The sequence below is a fragment of the Vulpes vulpes genome, chromosome X, assembly GCF_048418805.1.
Source record: "Vulpes vulpes isolate BD-2025 chromosome X, VulVul3, whole genome shotgun sequence".
Lineage (NCBI taxonomy): Eukaryota > Metazoa > Chordata > Mammalia > Carnivora > Canidae > Vulpes > Vulpes vulpes.
This window is the reverse complement of record NC_132796.1, coordinates 92,612,165-92,637,551: the sequence shown is the minus strand read 5'-3', so window position 1 is coordinate 92,637,551 and position 25,387 is coordinate 92,612,165. Positions and strand designations below refer to the sequence as shown.

At 39.9% G+C, this 25,387-nt stretch overlaps 1 protein-coding gene across 7 annotated transcripts in view; it reads left to right on the top strand.

The window, feature by feature from the left end:
• Positions 1-25,387, top strand: part of TENM1 (teneurin transmembrane protein 1) — a 796,092-nt gene that overhangs the window by 711,822 nt on the left and 58,883 nt on the right. For all 7 annotated transcript variants that reach the window (XM_072744131.1, XM_072744132.1, XM_072744133.1 and 4 more), the window contains one exon: positions 11,337-11,491. In XM_072744131.1, coding sequence (XP_072600232.1) covers positions 11,337-11,491 — 155 coding nt within the window. The remainder of the gene's footprint in view (positions 1-11,336; positions 11,492-25,387) is intronic.

Genomic DNA, 25,387 nt, shown 5'->3' with positions numbered 1-25,387 from the left:
GTCTCAACGGGATCACCCAGCTTCTACCCAGATTCTTCCTCCTCCTCCCATATCTCCCATGAACATGTCTGAGTGATTGAATTTAGAGAAAAAAGGTGGGGATGGCTGTGGAAACCCCGATCGCAGTCAAGACAAGGGTAGGGAAGAGTCCAGCCCCTTATGAACAAGGCACCCCAGTAGTTTTCAATGCCTTTCAAGAAAACCTTAGGCCTCCCGAATGTCGAGCTTGTACGTGAGGATGTAGAAAAGAAAAGAGTTGTTTGTCTCATAAGGCAACTGCTTTGACTATTTTTTTTTACTCAGCTGTCATATTTGTGTATTTGTGTGTGTTTGTGTGTGTGTGCGTGTTATACTCGTATATTGATTGAGCCCACATTGGTCCTCCTAAATGTCTCTTAAACTTCCATTAAGAGGTTTAAAAATTATATTCATGCAGTATTTGTTACACTTCCTTACCTTTTGCCAATGACTGTCTACCATTTCTGACTTTGGGAACCTCTCTTTTAATGTTAGCTTCGTTAGTCAAGATGTACAGATGTTGGAAGAATTTTAAAAGGGCCTTCTGTGTTGTTTTTGAATGGGCACTACATGCAAATAATTATCCTACAGAAATTTTAATTCTTCTTGAGTTAGCCCACTTTTGTGAATATTAAGCACTGTCAGGCTTAATTCCTCATATCCTGCTTTTATTGAGTATTCAGGCCAAGGTATTGTACTTAGTTTGCTTTTTTATTAGAACCTCTCAGTCGTTCACATACCTTGAGAGAGACTCATTTTCCCTAGAGTGTAACAACTGCAATTAGTTTTTTGCTGGTCCATGGGCAATAAATGAACTTTCCCTCCTCAGGCTAATTGTTCACATAATGTTCTAGCGAGGCAGTTTGTTTCCTTAGGATGACAGAGGCATTTCTTCAAAATGTATCTGAGTAGTGTCCCAGATATGGTTGCTTGATGTTTTAAGAATTTTTAAGGGGGGAAGGAATATAAAATATTCAGCTTACATTTGGTAAACCTCATTTATCTTAGCCCATATGTACTGAGTCCCCTTAAATCTCAGCCTGCAGGCATCTTTTAAACAAGAACTCTAACACAAAAATAAAATGAGAGATGTGCATTTCAACTTGAACTAGAACCATCTATTTACCCCAATCTCTCTTACACACACACACACCTACATCTTTAAAACAAGGAAAAAGAATTCATACCTTTACTAGTATCTGATATCATTGTTATATATTGAGACACCACCACCACCACCACCTCTGGCCCAGGAACTCCCTGAGCCAGTTGCATAGCATGGAGCCTCATTTATTTGATTCTCTGGATAAAAACTTTAGCCATCTCATAAAAGCTTGAAGGGTTTGTTTTTGTTTTTTGTTTTTTTGTTTTTTAGCTTGAAGGTTTTTATACCAACCATTCAATAGCGCAGTATTTCCCCTAAGCTAACAAAATTGTTTTCAACCGCTGCCTTGTCTATGGTGAATCTAACATAGGGCAACTCTGCTACTGACAAGGGTTACATAATGTTTTATGGACTTAAATCATATACTATGCCTGTCCAACATGGAAAAGCCTAAAATGTTAGAGCAGGGCCTATGAGGAAATGTTCATCCATGATTCTAGGCTCAGGAAAGTCCCTTTCAGAAAGAATCATAGCAATTACTGAGCAATTGGGACACCACTTAGCACCACTGAATCCTTTTCAAAGTACTTCCATTTCATTGGCTCTTGTGAGCCTCACACCATTTCACCCTGTATAGTAGGTAGGATATGGGTTAGGAAATCAAGACACTGAGTAGTTCAGTGCCTTACTCAAAGCCCTACAGCTAATCTGTGACAGAAGTCAGCCTGGAACCCAGATCCCCTGATGTGACCCTGGAGCCAGTGGTTTCTCTGCTTTTTCTTATGGGAAGGCAAAGAAGTGAAGCAAATTAAGGCAAAATCTTGAGGCATTTCTGTTTCTTTAGTACTCCTGAGATGGTAAGATTGAAAGACATCACAAGATCATAACACAAAGCTTTGACAGAGCAAAGTGGATTTGAGGGAGTCTGAGCTATTCATTGTAGGAAGCTACATGCATCAAATTTATTTGCAGTTCATTTGATCTGTGGTTCTCATTCTATTTGCTTTTGGTTGGTAACCCACTTCCCCCCCATATGCTAATCATCACTAATTGATAGGGGACTGTACTCCTCTTAAAAGTCTTTAGAGAGAGCATGTATCATTACCTTCTTTCTAAACTCACTGTTAGAGAAATTTATGTGACGCTCCTGACCTCACGACATGCTTTATTTGATTTAACTTAGGTGCATTTCAATGTACAGACAGTCCCCAAGTTACAATTTTTTTACTTCACCATGGTACAGAAACAATACGCATTCAGTAGAAACCATACTTTGAATTTTGAACTTTGATATTTTCCCAGGCTATCAAGATGCAGTACAATACTCTCATGATGCTGGGCAGCAGCTGCAAGCCGCACCACCCAGCCACATGATCACAAAATACAACCATTCTATTTTCCACTTTCCATATAGTATGTGATAAATTGTATGCTATATTCAACACTTCATGATACAATGGGCTTTGTGTTAGATGATTTTACCCAACTGTAGGCTAACATAAGTATTCTGAGCACATTTAAAGTAGGCTAGGTTAAGCTATGATGTCCAGTAGGTAAGACATATTAAACGATTTTAGACTTAATGATATTTTCAGCTTACAATGAGTTTATCAGGACGTAACCTCATCATAAGTTGAGGGAAATCTGTAAACATGTGACAATTAAGTCTATAATTCAGCATGTTTTATTGAACATCTGTGTCCAGGGCTACTGGATTTGTTGAGATATAAAAGTAAAGCACAATAAAATCTAGTTTTTTTTCCCCTCAAGGAGTTATTGCCTGGACAGAACATGATTGGAAAATTCACACTTAAAGAAGCAAAAACAAAAACAAAAACCAGCTTCTGTAGGTTAGAAAACAAAGACACCAGAATGAACTGGAATTTGCAGGGAAGGCTTTCCAGAAGAGAAACATGTTGTAGAAGCTTTAAAAGGCGAATAGGATTTGAGTTGGTAAATGTGATAGTCAGGCCAAGCTAACAAATATATAGAAAACAGAGGGGAAAAAAAAAACATGCACTCTCAAGGGCTTAACAAAATAATACTTTGTTTCTTGCTCATAGTCCAAATGGGTTGCCCTGGGGATGTGGGAGAAACCTCTGCTTCAAGTGGTAATTCAGGGAACCAGGTTCCTTCTATCTGGTAAATAGCTACTCAGTCCCTCTGTATCTGGCTAGCCTGCAGGGGAAGAGGGTGATCCATGGAAGAGCTCAACAGAGGTTTTGTTAAGGGGGCCAAGCCTAGAAGTAGCGTACATCATTTCTGCCCACACCTAACTACAGAGGAAGTTGGGAAATGTAACCTAGCTCTATTCTCAGAAATAAAAATAGATAGGATGACCTGAATACATAGCATTGTCTCTGCCATACTAAAGAGAGAGGGCTTTCCGAAGGAAGGATGAGGAAGAGAAAAGTAGCAGAGCAAAAGCAGAGTTGAGTTCAGCTTGGACACCTACTTTTCTGGTTTGATTTGACTAAATTTGATGAATCTGTCACCAATTCTGAGCTTTGATCTTGGTGGGGACAAAAGAGGCCATATTCTTAACAAGTATTGTATGTCAGCCATCCAGATTATTTCATTTTCCAATGATGAGAATCAAAAGTACATTTGATTATCTCTGGTTTTATAGTGCTAATACCGAGACATAATTTTTAACAGACTTTATATTTTTAGAGCAATTTTAGGTTCACAGAAAAATTGAGCAGAACCTTCATACACTGAAACTACTCTGTATGTTACTCTAATGGTAAATACATGTCAATATACATTTGTCCAGACCCATACAATGTCCAACACCAAGAGTGAACTCTAATGTAAACTGTGGACTTTGGGTAATAATGATATGTCAGTGTTAGGTTCATCAATTGTAACAAATGTACCACTCTGGTAGGGGATGCTGATAGCGGGGGAGGCTATGCATCTCTGGGGCAGGGAATATATGGGACATCTCTGTAGCAAGACATAACTTTTCACAGCAGCACTACACTGGTTATTAGATTTAGTCCAAGTTCATGGATCTTCTCTGCCCACAGCAGCCTCTTCACTGACAATATATTCCTCCTGATTATCCTCTAGCAAGCATCATAAATCGGCAACTCAAGGAATAAATCCAGTTCAAAAATATAATTCCTTTGACCCACACTCTATTTATTGAAGAAAGACAAGATTGAATGCATTCAGGTGGCACCTGCTCTCTTTGGTTAACCTTAGTTTCCCCCAGAACCTATAGAGTCTAACACCCGGCACTAACTTACAGATTTATGTCACCTGCCTGACCCCTGCCAACACAGGAGTTGGTCACTCTTGTTTCTGGGGTCTTCTTTTGGTGTGGTAGGTACCAAAATCCCCAACACATAGAAACCAAGTACTTTCTCAAAACTCACCAACTTTATGGGGATGAAGCCACGGAGTATCTTTGAAGAATAATTCTGAAGAAGTCCAAGTGATCTATAGGAATATAAGAACTCTTAACAATATTTTGAGAGGGATCATTAGTCACTCTGACAATTTAAAACAATGGACCATCTCCCTATACACATAATACCTTGCAGTTAATTTCATGGAGTTTCTGAGACCAGTCTGTACCCCACTCCCATGGTGAAGGGATAGATAGCCCCTTGTAGGCTACATGGAATAGAGATGAAGAGAAAGGGCATTGAACTCAGACAAATGATCTAAGTCTAGCATTTTCTAGGTAGTTAACCTGGAGTTAACTCAACCTCTGAACCTCTACTTCCCCATCTGAAAAATGACAACAATACCTACTCCACAAAGCTGCAATGAGGATTAAATGAAAAAATGGATGGAGAGAATCCAGCACCATACCTGGAATATCATAGTAGTCCCAGCAAATGAAAATGATTATTATTGAGTGATATTAGTCAGCCTTCATGGGTTTTCAGTAGTGCTTACCTGGATTTCACACTAGGCTCATCAGGAATTCGACATGGTCATTCAGATTCTACTTATGTGTCACTTACTTTGAGTGTGACCTTCATTTCCCCAGCCCATTCCCCAAGGTTGCTGCCATGGCATCCTGGACTTCTAAACTAGTGTATCTTGAGGCGCTATAATTGTCTGGTCATTGCTTCATCTCCCCCACCAGTTTCTGAGCTCTGTTTTTATACTACTCTGCTGTACTCCTCACGCCTAGCACTGTACCTGACATATAACAGATAAAAACAAATCTAATAATAAATCAGGAGAAAGAGCTTCCTCAGTAAGCTTTTAGAAAAATAGTGGTTGGTGGAGGTAGGAGAGCTCTTCATTCACCCTGCCTTGCCCTGAAGGTTAAAGCTTTGAGAGGATCAGAGGGAGCTGAAGAGAAGACAAATGCTAAAAACTGGCCTTTCTTTCAACCGGAATTCTTGGTTAACTAGCCCAAACATCTTTTGTTCTTTATGATATCTCTGAAGCCCTTTAAGGTATCTTGTGAGTCATGAAAGAAAGAACATTCCAGTCAGTAGAATATTCATTTGAGTGCTTATCATTTTTAATTTGTATTTAAATTCTTTGGAAATTGACCTTTACTGTTTAGAATATACTGTAACTTTTTTATTAACCAATATCGGATCAAATAAGTTACACCATTCACTAGTCATGCAATATTACAGTGAGTTTATTAGAGTCTCTTACTGAAGAAACCCTGTTCTCATTGTTAAGGACACAGTGAAATCATTTCAGCTGGTCATTAAGCCCTGCCTCCTTCCAACCCTAGTGACACACAGATATTTGTAATTCCTCCAAGTTCTAGAAGCTCCATTTAGGGGCTGCCTAGCAAGGGAATTTAACAGGCTTACTGTGCAGAAGTAACTTGACCCTTTCTGATCCCAGTGGGTAATTAAGTAGACAGTAGTCGGATCAGTTGGAGAATGGACTTTTCTGCCCCTTGGAGAATTTCCATATAGACCAACATATGATACCAATTTTCAGAGAAATGGATTGCACATAAACAAAGCAAAATATTTTAATCTCTCTCTGATTTAGAGGGCACTTTATGATCAACAGCTAATGTCAGTTACACAATTCAGTACGCTCAGTATTGGAGATTGAGCTGACACCATATTGCACTTCGGACATTTCCTGAAAGTTTATTTTAACCATTTATCTCTGTATCATAAAATTAAAGAGCACATCATGGCAGGCAGGAGAAACCAGTATTTCAGTTTTCTGGTTGCTAGGGCTGTAGATGCAGAGAATTTTATGACTACTTTCCAAAGCCTATATTCAGAAAGAAGTTCATTTTTAATATAGAAATAATAAAAATGTAGGTGGCCTCAACAGCTGTAATTTTTATAAATTCAATACAAAGATGCCTTCTGCCAACATTTGAAATTGGCATTCTGCACAGCCAAATACTCTGATCTTCACTGCTACCTAATTTGAGATTTTAGCTACCATTTCTGGGCTATTAACCTCCACATCTGGACTCGCAGTGACCTCACATCAGGAAATCCCTGCTGCTTTGGTATTGATCAGTTCTCTTCCCCAACAGGTGATACATTTATTAGTAACTATCTGGGCTGCCCCAGCTTTAGGCAATTGTCTTCTTCAGAATTATAGTATTTATTCATTGGAGGATAATAAGACAAGGGAAGAAGTCAAATAATTTTGCCTGTAATTTGCAGCTGTTTCATACAGAGCTATGCTTCACAGAGAAGAGCCTACAGTTCAGATATTATATAATGTCCCCTACTTTGCATAAGACATTGTGAATAATCTTTTTTACAATATGCACTTTATTTATGAGCAGGTCCCTCCATAGAAAGAGCTTGTTAGGGCTTAATGCTGATGAATGGAGACAGCACCATTCACACTTCCAGGTTATGGTCTGTCAGTGCTTTCATTATATGCACTAATTTACAAGGATTTATTTATTTTCTCACAAATGTAAAAATGTGCTCCAAGCTATACATGCTGTCTGGGCGTCTGAGCCCAGTGTTTTCCTTACTGGAGGTGGGGTGGTGTGGGGGCTCAAGCTGTGTTGTTTTTCCTACCTCCACCTCCACCCACAGCCTAACCTTGTGCTAACATCAGAGATCTATATATTTTTGCTTGCTCTCAAAATGAATACTGGTCAAAATTTGAAACCCTGGAAGTGGTCTTCTCAGTGCTATTTAATTCCTTTCTTACCAAAGACTGTGCCTTCCAATGTGTTTTAAGTGGTAATGAAAATGCTTATCAGTAAGCATATGAATGGATGTGGCCATTGGAAAAAATTATGCCCATAGCATTAGGTACCAAATTTTGAAAATCTGGGTACAACAATATCAAAATATAAAAGTCAGTTGCATCTGCAGATCTTGCTAGCCCCAGATGGCTTTATGTGCTCCGAAATCACTCACTCACGTCCCAATCTCTGGAAAATAAAGCTTAAAATATACAGGGCATGTGCCACCTTCTCCCACTCAGCCCAACAAACGGTAATAGATCACGCTGACTGCATCATCGACATCCTTGGGCTACAGCAATACTCATTATGGGAGGGGAGACCACCGCCTTCCAAGTAATGGCAAAAATAATTCTCTTTTTCCTGCCTGGGATTTCCAATTTGGTTTTTAACCTCAGTGAAAATCACACACCTCTTAAACCTCACCAGTGAAGAGTTTGTGAAACTAATTGTTTGGGGAATCTATTCATGTGTGTATTGGTTGGTTGGTTGGGGAAGGAAAATGAGAAGAAATGAAAATATGTACATATAAAATATACCTAGATGCACTAATAAAACATCTGTCACACGGCCCCTCAAAGACTTTTCTACTATTTCCTTTTCCACTCCAAACATAAGTATAACCCAATCAAATTTAATTAAAGAGTCTCAAGAAAAACAGAAACTGCTGGAATTTTGGCCACAATAAAAGAAATCACTACACAAATATATGAAAGGAGAATATCCTACCATCAGTGAAATAAGCCCTGAAGGCCAACAGTGAATATTTAATAAGCCTCATCTGTGGAATTCAACTGACATGAACAGAGAGAGAGAGAGAGCAGTTCACAGTATTTAGAAGTAAACAAAAATTAAAAGTGGAAAGCCAGGAGGCCTCCACATCTGGAGATTAGTACACACTTCACCCTCTGATAGAGATGAGAAATGTAATGGTCAGAGCAACAGAATTGTCCTCCCTAGTGTCCATATAAAGATGTAAGGACTTCCCCAAACATACTAGTTTGTTGGGACACATTTATTTATACCTGTTGTAAATCTGATCCAATTTTCAAGGGATTAGAATCTCTAAATGTCCTGCCTCCTACTTAGAGCAACACTTTCCTGGTATACTCCTCTTAGTTTCTGTGCACTTAGATTTTTTGTACTTTGGCCTTCACAGGACTTGGCACAGTGACATGCAGTATGTATTTGGCAAATAATCCATGATTTTAAACACTTCAAGTGGAACTACTCTCAGCCTTGCTCTCTCCAGACTTGAGTCTTGATTTTTTGTCCATCCTCTTATCACAACGAAATTTTAAATTTCACACTCACTGATTTTTTTTTAAGATTTTATTTATTTATTCATGAGAGACACACAGAGAGAGAGGCAGAGACACAGGCAGAGGGAGAAGCAGCCTCCATGCCGGGAGCCTGATGTGGGACTCTATCCTGGGACTCCAGGATCACACCCTGGGCCAAAGGTGGCGCTAAACCGCTGAGCCATCCGGGCTGCCCTCACTGATATTTAATAAAGAGATCAGAGAAGGTAATCATAGGCCTGCCACAAAGCAGACCAAATACTAGGCATTCGAGAAACTGATTTGCCCCCCCCCAAAAAAATAATGAAAATCAGAGGTCCCTCTTGATTCATCCTCAGTCCAAATGTTCTGAAGTTGTAAGAAATGCTCATGTGCCACCATCCTTTGACCTGCTCAATCTTAAAAGTCTTTTTAAAAACCTCCCTAAAGGTCCTTATGCATCTACAAATGAAAAAGGGACTTAATGACATGAACTTCCCCTTGTGCAGACATGCTGGTTTCCTTGAAGAACTCTCCAGAACATAGATGAATTTAGAGGTATTCAGGAAAAATTAAAATGAATCTGTAACTTTTCCAGATATTAAGGATTAATACTTCATGAAGAACATCAGGATTAATCAAAATGCACTGTAAAACCAAGTCTTAATATTAACCTCCTGCCAATAAATTAGTTCATCTAAAAGCAGTTTAAGTTGGGTTTATAAATTGGCTTTAAGTTTACTCTTTACCCAGAAAATGATTGTGTGTGTGAATGTATGTGTGCACACGCCAAAAGGACATGCTTGTTATCACAGATGTTCCTAACTTTAATATACATTCAGTGTTTCACAAGGTCTGGATAAAGGAGAGAGAGGAAAAGACTAAATTGTAGACAGGTTTTAAAGTAATGCCATGTGGTTATTTTCAAGAGCACTATCAAAAGCACTGAGGGAAGCAGGAGCTGAGCCATATGTTCTTTATATGTGTCTGACACTTTTAAATGTATTATTTCATATGATATTTATAACAACTTAGGCAAAGAGTAACCAACTCATCCCAGTTTGTCCAGAACTGTCCCAGTTTTAAAACTGAACCCTGCCTCAGTCCCAAACGGAGACAGTTGGTCACCTTAGCTCAGATAAGGCAGTAGATAATGTTCTTAGACCAATTTCCAGCATGGATGGAGGATCACCCCACACCACTTGCAAGAAGTTCTCTGATACCAGCTGTGTAATCTATAGTTTCACTAAATTCTGACGCTATCTACCCAGAGAAAGTGTCAGATCCTACAGACTAAGGGCTCAGTCCCACAAAACTGCCCCCCCACACACACACACACACAAACACTCCAGATGCCAATCTCAAGTCCAGGTTGTCACCTGTGCTTCTGGATGACCAGCTATAGACTGGAGGTCCCAACAGCCTCTTCCTTGGGTTCAATTAATGAGCTAGAGGGGCTCACAGAACCCAGAGAAGTCTTTTACTATCTAGATCACTGATTTATTATAAAAGGATGTAAGTCAGGAACAGCCAGATGGAAGATACACACAGGGCAAAGTATGTGAGAGAAGGTATGAAGCTTCCCTGCCCTCTCCAGGCACACTTCTCTCCCCAGATCTCCATGTGTTCGCCAACCTGGAAGCTCTCCAAAGCCTGTCCTTTTAGATTTTTACTAGAGGCTTTATTACATATATATGATTGACTAAATCATTAGCCATTGGTAATTGAACTTCAGTCTCCAGCCCCTCTCCTCTTCACAGGGGAGTCTGGGGGCGGGACTCAAAGTTCCAACCCTCTGTTCATAAATGGTTCTCCTGGCAACCAACCCATCTTTAGATGCAGTCCAAAAACCACTTCATTAGCATAATAAAAGACACCTTTATCTCTCTTGGCATTTTGGAAATTTCCAGAGTTTTAGCAGCTTTGTGCTAAAAACAGGGACGAAGGCCAAATATATATTTCTTATTATAAATCACAATATCACAAGCAGATAATCTTTTCCATATTTTACTGAAGAGGAGGCTAAAATTTAGAGACACGAATGACTCAAAATCACATAGGAGTTGTAAATGATGTGTTCAGTATTAGAACCCAAGCCTTGTAACTGCTATTATATATTTTCCAAAACACTAGGCTGTAATTAACATAATGTGTAAAAACTACTGTGAGAATTTTATTGGCTTTCATTTTTTTCTAGAAGTTTAACCATTCCCTTTGTGACACTATAATTTTGCTCTCCAAACTCCTCTTAATAGGTAATACAGAGAAAAAACTCAGTCCAGTTTATCAGAATTATTACAGAGTCTCTGTGAGTTGAGTGTGAATTGATGAAAATAACTTTAATGCTTTCCAAGTCAGTTATTTCTAATGCAACTATGAAAATAAGCGGTGGCCTATGCATCTGCACCCTAAAAGAAATGTAAAATACGCTGCCTCCCCTGTCTTTTCTCATTTGTCTTAAAGAAGATTTTTTTCTATGTGTGGGGGGGTAATGGGGGGGTAGCAATGTAAAACTAGACAACACAAAATAATTAGACCTGGCTTTATTTCCTCATGTTACATTTTATCATTTCTTCTCAATACACAAAGAAGTGAATGTGTGTCCGAACAAACCTCTCCCATTACTGTCTTGTCTGTGCTGAGCAAAATTGAATCCATATGTCTTTAAAATGTTTTTCCATTTCTGTGGCTTCTTTCAAAATACTGATCTTGGTGCAAATGTGGCCCACTAGACTACTAATGCTCATTTGCTCTTTCCCAACAGGCATCACAGTTGATAGGCATGGATTCATTTACTTTGTGGATGGGACCATGATTCGGAGAATTGATGAGAAAGCTGTGATCACAACTGTAATCGGCTCAAATGGTCTGACTTCCACACAGCCCCTGAGCTGTGACTCAGGAATGGACATCACTCAGGTAGGCACCGCTGCTTTTCAAGTGCTATCACCATTTGGCATCATAGAAATGGATAACAATTTTCTCATACAGAAATTAGGTAGAAAGGAAGCCTGGTGTATCTGTTATAACATCAGATAGCTGAAGTTTCTCTTTCTGTAAGTTACTTTTTTTTTTCCTCAGAAAAACTCACTTGGGAGTAATGCTGATGGAATATTGGAATTAGAACAGGAGTGAAGGCTCTGAAATTTGAATCAATTGGAGGGCAAGGCCAGTCTTTATTGTGTATTTTCTGAGATATATAATTTCATTATTTTTAAATATTACGTATGGTAACTCACATTCAGAAAAGCACTGACGGAAGTCCTTAGAAATCGTTTGTAATGCACATGTGAGCATGATTTGTTATTCATGTGTATGTAAACAGCTATCTTTAGGGCATTTGGAAGTCTTAAGTAGAAGCAACATCCCCTCTGAGATCTATTTTACATTTAGGAAAGCTCTTTGTCAGAACAAAGGGGAAAATTCAGCTGAGTTGAAAATTCTGATTTTACCACAATTGTAGAAAATCAGGATTAGACATGTAGAGAGATTACAGAGCATCCAGCACAATTCCAGCACCCTGTGGGCATCTTCCTTAGTCTGCAGACACAAGAGGTTGGTATGTAAAACGAGAGAAATAGACTAGACAGTCCTCTAAGGGGCTTTCGCGCTCTACTAGTCCATGAATCTGTGACTCTGGTGAAATAGATTATTAGATCATCTTTTTAAATGAATTAGAGTAGAAGTTGAGAATTTTAGGATTGGTTAGTGAGTGTATCAGAGAGGGTGGTTTTGGCTTCAAATAATGAAACGTATTGGGATGAGCACTGGGTGTTACGCTATATGTTGACAAATCAAACTCCAATAAAAAAAAATACAAAAAAATGAAACGTATCTAAATAGTTTCAACAATAGAGTCTCCTGATCTCACACAGTGAGATGATCAGAGGTAAGAAAGATGCCAGTGGATTTCCTTCTTGTGTCACACGGAGAAGAATGGGGTCCACTGCCCTTGCCTCCACCAGTCACTGGCAAAAGGGGAAATGGGATCACCAGAATGGATTCAGACCCTCTGGAATTGGGTCACCTTCCCTAAGCATATTGCCACCTAATTCTTGAACCAAAATAGGCTTCTCTTGGCAAGGAATGGAGGATTGCTGCATGGGCAGGCAACCAGTGATACACCCTCCACACTCAGGACATTCCTGTTGTTTCATTCCTTGTACCGCCCGAAACCTAGGATCACAAGGTAAATTACATAAACACATCATCCAGAAACCTTGCTTTAGTCATTAGCTCTATTTTCCCCTCTTATCTCCATCCCCCAAACATACACACGGCTATAAAATACTAGAAATGTGCCTATTTAGGGGGCTTCTTTTTCTCTCCGTGCCCCCACCTCACCCCAGAAATGCAGAAAGTGGTCAATTATAGTCAACTACAAAAATAAAATGGAACTGGGAAGGCCTGGAAAACTGGCCCAATGAATGAACCATTCTTCAGAGAGATTTGAGTGGATCAGGCTGTCAAGTTGTAGAGCAGGCTAACTTTCCATGATGCAAAATCCCACAGAAGGCAAGGAAAAGGAGCATTATTTATGGCAGTAAGGAAGGGTGTGAATGTGTTTCTGTGGAGGAGGGGGACGAAAGAGAGAAGATGCACATATATGATTCACTTGTGGGATATTTTTAACTTAAAATAGGACACTTAGTATTGCAATCAGTCAAGTCTAAACAACTTCTCTGTTTCTGTGTGGAAAATTTATGCTCAAAAGAGAATTCTTTGTCTAAATAGAGCAAAAATATGATCCTCATCACCATAAGAAGGGTTCTCTCTCACATGGCATTTGCTAGCCATAATTGCCACAATAAATGCTACCTATCCCTTTCAGGCTGAGATGTAGGGTGTAGCCCATTGAAAAGGAGCCCTGGTAACCAAGAAACCGAATCACATTTTCCCTATGGCATTTCATTCCAAGCCTCAGTTTCCCTGATGTCCTCCCTTCCCTTTACACAACTTCGGCTTTGGATAAACAATAGTTTTGGGGCACCTCGGTGGCTCAGTCAGTTAAGCATCTGACTATGGCTCAAGTCATGGTCTCAGGGTCCTGAGATCGAGCCCCGAGTCTGGCTCCTTGCTCAGCAAGGAGGCTGCTTGTCCTTCTCCCTCTGCCCCTCTCTGCAGCCCATCCTGGCTCTCTCAAAAAAGTAAATAAACAAAATCTTTTAAAAAGAAAAAAAAACAGTAGTTTTGGGGATGGATAGGGAGTTGAGTGAGGCACGGTGGGAGGTGGGTATTAGAAATTAGCAAGGCTGACTGGGAGAGAAAGCAGGCTTCGTGTCCAAATTATTTGGCAGCTTTCTTTGCAGCTTATTTCCTGTTCTGTTCTTAAAGCACCCTAAAGAGTAATTAGAATTTTTCCTCTTAGGCTGGCACAAAACAATGAGTCAGTAATATCTCTACCTCAGTGTCCAGATTATGACCCTCCACCTTTATTAGGGGTCTGCTTCTCATAATCCCATTCCCTTAGTCTGGAATTATCTCTGCTGCTCCAAATCCCATTCCCCATCCTCCTCACACCTCACCTTCTTCAGGGCACACTTCCCTGATGGTTCTAATCCTCACTGTTGTTTGATTCTCTTGCTAAAATTTAGTGTCACCACATTCAATATGTAATCTGTTCTCTTGTCAAACTGTATCCAACTAGTCTGCCAAGGTGGACTATATGTTCTTTGGGCATGCTTAGCATAATGCTCAGCAGGCACAGTTAACAAGTCTACCAATCCCAAAAGGATAGTGTGGTGCAAAGTATATGGAAAAGTAGTGAGAGATGAAGCTATAGGTAAGTGGGGACGGCAGGGCAAAGTTTTATCCAGTGGACAATGGGGAGTCAATAATAACATTAAGCAGAAAAGTACTTTTTAAAAATATCATTCTAGCTATTGCACAGAGAATTGAGTGGAGGGAAATGGTGTTAACAGGCAGGGAGACCGCTTCAGAGGCTGTTAAAGTAATATAGGTGTGATGGGGACAAAACATACATATAAATGATCAGCACCTTGTCAAGACTTCTGTACAAATTAAATGGCTTTGCAATGTTTTTTGGATGTTCAGATGATGTTTCTTTGGGACACATCTCTGCTGACACTGACCATGAAGCTGCTCAGCTTTATGCAGGTTACAGAGGCAAGCAAGGATAATGGCCAAACTTAAAGTATCAGCAGTATGGATTAAGAAACCTAGACAGATTAGTGAAACTTTGATGCTGAAATCAAAGAATTTGTTGAATGGACTTAATTTTTGTTTTTTGTTTTTTTGTTTGTTTGTTTTGGTTTGGTTTTTTACCCAAAAATTTTTTTCATTTTTTTATTTTTTATTTCTTATTGGTGTTCAATTTGCCAACATATAGAATAATACCCAGTGCTCATCCCATCAAGTGCCCCCCTCAGTGCCTGTCACCCAGTCACCCCCACCCCCCACCCACCTCCCTTTCTACCACCCCTTGTTCATTTCCCAGAGTTAGGAGTCTCTCATGTTCTGTCTCCCTTTCTGATATTTCCCACTCATTTTTTCTCCTTTCCCATTTATTCCCTTTCACTATTTTTTATATTGGACTTAATTTTTGAATTATGGAAGTATAGGTATGATAGTACCATTCTCTGAGATATAAGGAATATAGGAAGAGAAGAAGCAAGAGTTGAATGATGGGCCCAGTTCGGGACATGTGGTGCCGATGCAGGCAAATATATCTTGCAGGCAACTGGAAATGGGTCTAAAGTTCAAGGCCTGAAATGGAGGATGATTTGGGATTATCAATCCACACATGGTAACATCAAATAGGGCAGTACATGAGATCTTCCAGGAAGGGTACAGAGATGGCATCAAAAAAAAGTGTAAGACCAGACTCCGAAGGCTCAAGAGAAGGCTGAGGAGTGGGAGGCCACAAAGGACACTAGATGGAAAGACCTGACCAGTAGGAGGAAAACCAGAAATGTGGGCAGTCAAAAAGCCAAGGGAAATAAGCTTTTCAAAAGGAAGGGAATGGTTAATAACAACTGCTGCTTTAGAGGTCACATAAAAGAAGCTGAGTTTTTTTTTTTTTTTAAGCCATTTGGTTTGACAGCATTCGTGACTTTGATAGGAGTGCCTGTGGTAGAGTGCTAATTAATTGGAGTAGGATTGCAGTGGTAGAGTGGGAGGTGAGGAAATGGGGAAAGTGAAAATAGATCACTTTTTTGAGATACTTGGCTGGGAAGGGGAGGCTCTGGCACTAAAGCAGATCAGCTACCAGGTGTGTGCAAATCAGCACCCAGATGTGGCAGAAGTGGACAAAGATGGCGAATGCCGAGTCAACTCAGCTGAGTGAGTGCACAGAGTGTCTACCAGGAGGCAGCCAGTGTGTGGCACAGCTGCCCAGATGCTCAGCCTCGATGGCCAGAGTTTGCCCCATCTGTTTAGACAGCTGTGGCAGATGGGGGACCTGTGTTTTCCATGACCATACTTAAGAACATGGGCTGTCTTCAGCCAGAAGGAAGAAAGCTGAGTCGGGAGCTTCATAACACCTTCCAAGAGCAAAGCCCCAGTTGTTTCTAGTCATACTTACAGTGATCCAGCTGAGCTTACACAGTGCTCAGTTTCATATTTCAGTACATCAAAATATATTGATGGGTGGGGGTGGAGACAAATGTCTACATGAGAGCACACAGAGTCTGCTGACAGAAACAGGAGAGAAAACAGAGGCCTTGCAGCATGACACGAAGATTTGAATCAGACCTTATGTGGAGCTTACTGACTCTAAGACTGTGTGGCAGCATCATACATTATCAAAAGGCCTTACAGAGTCCCCACTTGTTGAAACTTTTAAAGCAAATGTTGGATAGCAACAATCTATGACAACTTGAAATATAAGCCTCTCTAGACTCAGGGAAATGAACCAACTGTTGTCTCCAAGTCCCCTCCAACTCTGAAGGTTGCTCTACAGAAATGTAACCCAACTCCTCAAGTTCCTTGTTACTTTCCTGCATTTCAAAACCAAAAGGTCCTCAGCAGGGGAAGGCTCATCCATGGTAACATAGTACCTTTGGAAACTGAGAAGGGATGTGGAGAACATTCTTTCTCTTCCTCGCTTTTGACTTCTGCACTTTTCTGAGGCAAATCTGAACCCCGGGAAGAATTAATCCTCAATAGCCTTCCCTAAACTTCAGTAAATCATGATGTCCTCCCTATAGTAATTACTACCATTTATTAAGCTAATATTTATTAGCTACCATTTATTAAGAGCTTACTATGTGCCAAGAACTATGCTAAGCATCTTATTCACATTGTTCCATTTTGTTCCATTTTATCTCCACAACCCAACCACCCTTGAGAAGTAGGTATAATCATCTCCAGCTACAGAGGAGAAAACTGGTAGTCAAAATTATGGATTGTGCTATGACCATGGAGTTATGAAGGGATACAGCCAAGATTCAAGCACAAGCTTTCTGACCCCCAGTGTGCATTTTTCCGACTTCTACATTTTTGGTGACAATCGGAGATGACCAAATATCATTGTAGTTAGTGGGTGACAAATGTCGTTTGGTTGAAGGATATGCTGTTTATTCACAGAATGTGTGTTTAGTGGCACTTAGGAAATAGTTTAATAAAACCTAATCATCTCAAGAAATGAAATTTGCTTTGACAATAAAATCAGCCATTTGTTCAAAATCAATATCCTTTTTTGATTTACTGAAATGTGAAACTGAATTCTCAGTATAACTGAAGCATAACTGCCCTTTGTAAGCACTGCTATAAACAACTAGGCCCTTCACTTCAGAAGATGAGTTGATTATGAAGAGATTGGGCTCTTTATTTCTGTTGCTGCTTTTGAATCATCCTGCTCTGGTAACTCACTTCCATCTCATGCCTGACTAGAATGGAACTGGGAGTTAGACAAAGTGTCTTGGTGTGATAGCAAATTTGAGAGCTGACTTACTCCCTAGAGCCCACCTAATGCTCTCCCAAAATTAGCCCAATAGCAGATACACAAGGAACATGGACATTTTGTATGCATAGACAATGCAGTTGACCCAATGTCCATAAGACATACACTTTCAGGTGTTTGTCTACAGTTTCCAATATATAACCAGTCCTTTCTAAATTTTTTAATTTATTTTTTATTGGTGTTCAATTTGCCAACATATAGAATAACACCCAGTGCTCATCCCATCAAGTGCCCCCTCAGTGCCTGTCACCCAGTCACCCCCACCCCCCGCCCACCTCCCTTTCCACCACCCCTTGTTCGTTTCCCAGAGTTAGGAGTCTCTCATGTTCTGTCTCCCTCTCTGATATTTCCCACTCATTTTTTCTCCTTTCCCTTTTATTCCCTTTCACGATTTTTTATATTCCCCAAATGAATGAGACCATATAATGTTTGTCCTTCTCCGATTGACTTATTTCACTCAGCATAATACCCTCCAGTTCCATCCACGTCAAAGCAAATGGTGGGTATTTGTCATTTCTAATGGCTGAGTAATATTCCGTTGTGTATATAGACCACATATTCTTTATCCATTCATCTTTCGATGGACACCGAGGCTCCTTCCACAGTTTGGCTATTGTGGACATTGCTGCTAGAAACATTGGGTGCAGGTGTCCCGGCATTTCACTGCATCTGTATCTTTGGGGTAAATCCCCAGCAATGCAATTGCTGGGTCATAGAGCAGGTCTATTTTTAACTCTTTGAGGAACTTCCACACAGTTTTCCAGAGTGGCTGCACCAGTTCACATTCCCACCAACAGTGCAAGAGGGTTCCCCTCTCTCCACATCCTCTCCAACATTTGTGGTTTCCTGCCTTGTTAATTTTCCCCATTCTCACTGGTGTGAGGTGGTATCTCATTGTGGTTTTGATTTGTATTTCCCTGATGGCCAGTGATGAAGAGCATTTCCTCCAACATGTGCTTGTTGGTCATGTCTATGTCTTCCTCTGAGATTTCTGTTCATGTCTTTTGCCCATTTCATGATTGGATTCTTTGTTTCTTTGCTGTTGAGTTAATAAGTTATTTATAGATCTTGGATACTAGCCCTTTATCTGATACGTCATTTGCAAATATCTTCTCCCATTATGTAGGTTGACTTGTAGTTTTGTTGACTGTTTCTTTTGCTGTGCAGAAGCTTCTTATCTTGATGAAGTCCCAATAGTTCATTTTTGCTTTTGTTTCTCTTGCCTTCATGGATATATCTTGCAAGAAGTTACTGTGGCCAAGTTCAAAAAGGGTGTTGCCTGTGTTTTCCTCTAGGATTTTGATGGAATCTTGTCTCACATTAAGATCTTTCATCCATTTTGAGTTTATCTTTGTGTATGGTGTAAGAGAGTGGTCTAGTTTCATTCTTCTGCATGTGGATGTCCAATGTTCCCAGCACCACTTATTGAACAGACTGTCCTTTTTCCAGGGGATAGTCTTTCCTCCTTTGTCGAATATTAGTTGACCATAAAGTTGAGGGTCCACTTCTGGGTTCTCTATTCTGTTCCATTGATCTATGTGTCTGTTTTTGTGCCAGTACCACACTGTCTTGATGACCACAGCTTTGTAGTACAACCTGAAATCTGGCATTGTGATGCCCGCAGCTCTGGTTTTCTTTTTTAAAATTCCCTTGGCTATTCGGGGTCTTTTCTGATTCCACACAAATCTTAAGATGATTTGTTCCAACTCTCTGAAGAAAGTCCCTGGTATTTTAATAGGGATTGCATTAAACGTGTAAATTGCCCTGGGTAACATTGACATTTTCACAATGATAGTTCTTCCAATCCATGAGCATGGAATATTTTTCCATGTCTTTGTGTCTTCCTCAATTTCTTTCAGAAGTGTTCTGTAGTTTTTAGGGTATAGATCCTTTACCTCTTCGGTTAGGTTTATTCCTAGGTATCTTATGCTTTTGGGTGCAATTGTAAATGGGATTGACTCCTTAATCTCTCTTTCTTCAGTCTCATTGTTAGGGTATCGAAATACCACTGATTTCTGGGCATTGATTTTGTATCCTGCCACACTGCTGAATTGCTGTATGAGTTCTAGCAATCTTGGGGTGGAGTCTTTTGGGTTTTCTATGTAGAGTATCATGTCATCGGCAAAGAGGGAGAGTTTGACTTCTTCTTTGCCAATTTGAATGCCTTTTATTTCTTTTTGTTGCCTGATTGCTGAGGCAAGGACTTTTATCACTATGTTGAATAGCAGTGGTGACAGTGGACATCCCTGTGGTGATCCTGATCTTAGGGGAAAGGCTCCCAGTGCTTCCCCATTGAGAATTATATTTGCTGTGGCTTTTCATAGATGGCTTTGAAGATGCTAAGGAATGTTCCCTCTATCCCTACACTCTGAAGAGTTTTGATCAGGAATGGATGCTGTATTTTGTCAAATACTTTCTATGCATCTATTGAGAGGATCATATGGTTCTTGTTTTTTCTCTTGCTGATATGATGAATCACATTGATTCTTTTACGAGTGTTGAACCAGCCTTGCATCCCGGAGATAAATCCCACTTTGTCATGGTGAATAATCTTCTTAATGTACTGTTAGATCCTATTGGCTAGTATCTTGTTGAGAATTTTTGCATCCATGTTCATCTGGGATATTGGTCTATAATAATTCTCCTTTTTCTTGGGGTCCTTGTCTGGTTTTGGAATTAAGGTGATGCTGGACTCATACAACAAGTTTGGAAGTACTCCATCTCTTTCTATCTTTCCGAACAGCTTTAGTAGAATAGGTATGGTTTCTTCTTTAAACGTTTGATAGAATTCCCCAGGGAAGCCATCTGGCCCTGGACTTTTGTGTCTTGGGAGGTTTTTGATGTAACCAGTCCTTTCTAAATGTTCACTGGATCTTCTGTATACTTCCCAGCAGTTCCCAAAAGCATCCATTTGTCAAATGGTCCTAACAGGTGGAGGGAAGCATCATCCATGGTTATGAAGGAAGGACAGTAACAGGTTCTTTGAAGGAGGAAACTTTGGCCCCATGCATTTAATCTGTTCAGCCAGTCTACTAGGAATCCTACTCTTTCTCCCAATCATTTGATGCTGGACTTTGCTCCAGAATATTCTAACCATGTAGTAACCAACCTCTCTCCAAATGCCTCTTGTGACAGGAAACTCACTATCTCTTCTAGGCTGCTCACTCGATCTTTCAATGTCTCTGACTAAGTAGAAAACTCCTCTGGGATACCTTTAACTTCAACTTTTTAGTGTTCCTTTAACTTTCACCATCTAGTCTTACTGCAACTCTTGAGGCTCTGTGTTATTAATCTAATCTGTTTTCTATGGAATAAATGTATTAGTGAACGAAGGACTACTATACTGGGCACTTTCATATATGTTATCTTGCTTATCTTCATGACAGTCAAGTAAGTATTATGTTTGCCTATTTTTAACAAATGTGAAAAACAATGTTCAAAGAAGTTGAGTAACTTGGTCGAGCTCACAAAACCAATAAGTGACAGAATTGAAATTTGACCCTGGTTAATCTGATGCCCAAGTCCACATTATTTTCACCAAACTGCTATATCAAACTGCCTTTTATACATGATGGCCTTCTCAATATATGTGAACAACTCTCTCAGGCCTCCTAGGTCACATCCTTGATTCATTGAATTGCCCCTCACTTGGCATGGTTTTGAGTTCTTTTGCCATTCCCCTTACTCTTCTCTGACCATATTCTAATTTATTTAATATCTCTTTGAAAGTGAGGTTTCCAGAAGTGAATCAAATAATCCAAATGTGCTCTAGCTCAGAGGTAGAATGGGGACCATCACAACCCTCTTTCTGTATTCTCTGTTTCTGTTCATTTTGCCTGGTGGTTTTCAGAAGACTTTTGCCAAAGGACATTTACTTCAAATAAAATAAGTCCCCATTTATAAAACTAATGCAAACAGCAGATTCAAACAAGATGTAATATCCCAGAACCTTCCCTATTCAGGCTCATGCCCACCCAATGGTAGTTCACATGGCGATCCCCAAGGCATTTTTGCAAAATGCTAAGGAAATAAAGCACATGGATTAAGAAGCCACAGCTGAAGTTAAATTGGGTTTTTGGACACTTTTGACCTATGATATGGTTACAGAGGGCTAAAAATTCATGTGTCTCTCATCCCCATCTCCTCATCTTGTACTTGTACAGTTGGTTATTTGCATCATAGTGCAGGATCTTACATTAGTCTGTATTCAATTCCATCTCATTAAGTTCGGTCCATATCTTGGTATTCTTCTGCCATTATCTAATATCTTCATTATCCTTCCCAACCTTGTGTCACCCATAGATCTGATGAATGCCTTCTATGTCATCTCTTTCATGATAATATTGATGGATAGATAGGCCAAGATGAAATTGTGGCACCACTAGACTAGTTATCTGTTAGATTGTGAACGCATCTGTTTGAACTAGTATGTATGGGTTGTGATTCATAATGGATCAGGAAATAAATATATTGGCCTATGACCAGCTTTAAGAAAAGAATCAGAACACAAAACCTCAGAGTGCATCATGTGTAGTGAGGGTGAATAAGTATTGTTTCATTAAACTTTTATTTCAATTGTATATCCTGGATAATGGTGTAAAATATAACTCTTACTGAGGGTCACAGTCAAAACAAGTTTGAAAGCCACCACCTTCATCTATATTTTCTTCAACTTATCCACAAAGAAACCTTAGCAAGCTGGTAACACTATTTAAAAGGGGATAAGAATCCCTGGACATAATTTGTTTCCAGTCATAGTATCCATACACCTCACTTTCTCCTCTAAGAACTAAAAAACAGTGACTTAATAACACATTTGAGGGGCTTTTCCTAATGGACATCAGGTTTCCTCCAGGCAATTTGTAAGGCACATCTCCTGATTCTTCTTGAAGTCAGAATTGTGCTTACCCATCTGTAATCTTACGGCCCATCTTCTACTGCCCGCTATTTCTCAACAATCACCAAAAAAAAATTGTTCTAAAAACCCATTTGCAAGTTCTAAGAGGTCATTCTTCCTTGCCAGAAAACTTGAACTCAATTTAAAGAAGTTAGGTGCCATGTTACAGTCCCTTCACTCATCTGGACTCTAGTAACTTTGAATCGGTGTTCTCTGTGGTCATTCTCCTTAACAGAGAAAACAAAACTTTTCCCTCTCTTGTCCACCAGCAGCATTACATTCTGCCCCGCCCCACCACAAGGCAATAGACCTCTACCTTCCCTGCTTGTCTTCCACATTCTGCATAACTGAAAAAGCCATTTTCTAGTGTCCTTAGACTTTTTTGCAAGCTTCAGATAAACTAACCACAACTGGATATAAAGGGAAATATAAAGCCTCTTTCTCAAAATCTACATGTCAATTCAACTTTATACAAGTGGATTTAGCATTTTCTGTTGTTTTGGAAAATACATATATAATAACATCCAGGCATGAAAAATTACAGCAATCAGGGGAGAAAAAAGGGGGAAAAAAACCAAAAATAGTCGTTTTTGAACAGTAAAGGCACCTTCTTTTCCCTTCTTCAACTCTTGCCTGATGTTTCTCATTGTCTCTTCCTCTCTTCCTTGCCAACCCTTTCATGTCTACAGAATGTCCTCCATCACCCTGAGTGATACAGATGATATTGAAACTCAAGTTCTTCAGGGGTTACCTGCCTTTCTTTGTGCAGTTCCATCACTCTCCCACGTGCATACTGAAAGGGAACAGAATTAGATCTTTCAAATGAAGGCCATTATAAGTAAAATTCCCTGCAGAGACAGACTTCTAAATTTTGTGAAGCTCTGTAGGGAATCAAGAAAATCTGAATTATAATAAGTTTGCTTGAATAAAGGGATCTCCCAGTGAAAAAAAAAGAAAGTTTATTTTAAAAGTTCTTGCCACCAGAGATGAAAATCTCACCACTTCCACCCCCAACCACACTCTCTCAATGCTTCAGTGACTATGGAACCTGTCTCACTGTCAAAGCAGAGAAGAGGTCTGTGACCACATTCCGGATAATTCAGACAGAGGGATATGTGGTAGAATCCTGGGAGGAGTGAGTTGCTGGTAAACAGCAAGACAGAGAAGGTAAAAGCAACTTCTCTGAGATACCTGAAACACCTCTGCCAGGAGCCAGCAATACCACTGGATAGCAGGCACAGCTGGATGGGAGTAAAAGAAAGGTGACAGAAGGGATAAGAGATTAGGAGTGGAGAATGGTTCAAACAGCGGATTAACGAGGCCCAGGGAGTAGTAAAATGAAACCAAAAAAATTATGTGGTAGCCCTTGTGCCAACCATTTACTTTATTCTGTTTGGTCATTGCTAGTTTGACCAACTGAAGCACCCGCTTCTATAGTGACCACCAACTAAAGGGTCGGATGCCATTAAAACTCGCACCAAGATAGACGAAATCTGGTGCGTGTGTTCAGCAGAACATTACACAGCCTCAAACAAGGAAATCTTGTCACATACTACAACATAGATGAACCTCAAGGACATTATGCAAAGTGAAAGAAGCCAATCACAAAACGAGAAATATTTCATGATTCCATTCATAGGAAGCATCCAAAGTAATCAAAATCATTTAAATAGGAAGTCGAAAGGTGATTGCCAAAGGAAGGTGGGGAGAGGGAATTCGTGTTTCACGGGTAGAGTTTCAGTGTTGCAAGATGAAAAAGTTCTAAAGATCTGTTGCAAACAACATGAATACATTTAACACTACTGAACTGTACACTTAAAAATGGTCGCGATGATAAATTTAACCATATGAGGTTTTTCCACAGCAATTATGATAAAAAATTCAGAGCCCAAACTTCCGATGGATTTTCCCATTTTCTTTCACTGTTCTCACGCCTGGACACCATCAATTGTGCAGCAATCTACCTACTCAGCAATTGGTTGTTGCAGCAGTCCAAACGTAAGCATCCTAAATCAGCAATGTTCTGCTCTACTCATTGAGCCACGTGCACGCAGTCAATCCCCATCAGTCACAGCCAGTCCCTCCTGCAGATCCGAAGGCTCATACTCTAAATGTAGAAATGAGAGTGGGGGAAGTGCTAGTCTCTACAGGGTAAAAAGGGAGCTCAGTCTACATCAACCACGGCAGGAAGGCACTGCTAACGTAGCCACACTCTTCTCAAAGACCTCAATATATCAGTAATTCTAAGTGTGAAAGCATTGAAAATAGAAAGTGATGGCTACTAAAAATGAGCAAACTTCCTAACAGATGTGTTTATAATCTTGGAACATTTTCTTTTCTTCGGGATTACTGGGGCATATTTTACTAATGTTCTCTAATCACCTATTTCCTTTTGACCAAGGAAGCATGTCTAGTAGAAAAAGCACAGATGATCCTGAGTGTGAGTCCAGATTCTGCCACTTATTAGCAGTGTGTCCTCAGGCACATTCCTAAAGGTCTCAGAGTCTGAGCTTCCCGAACAGTATCAAATAGGATAAAAACACACATTGTCTCCTAAGGCTGTTGTGATAGTGAAACAAGAAAACAAATGTGAAAGAACTTTGGCTTTTGAAAGCCACTTGCCACTGCAAATCATTGGTGCTGATCAGAACTGAAGAGAGAGGTCATGTGGCCTTACAGGTAACCGTGGCTTTTATGTGTTCATCTGCCACACCAGTTAGGGGGGTGGCATATGGAAAGAAGGTGGCAGAAACCTCAATATAAATAGCAATCAAATTATTCTGTCACAGAGCTTGAGATGGCAGGTGATGTTGTTCAGATTTGATAGCAGCACCAAGAATCATTGAAAAAAATTTTCTTTAAGAGTCCCTAGAGGCTCTCCACATTACTCACCTGTAAATGAGTGATCCGTTTGAGTTTATGCCTGAAATTGCATAATGATGCTAAATAAACACTACTTTTCATTGCCATTTCTATATTCCAGAAAAAGAACATC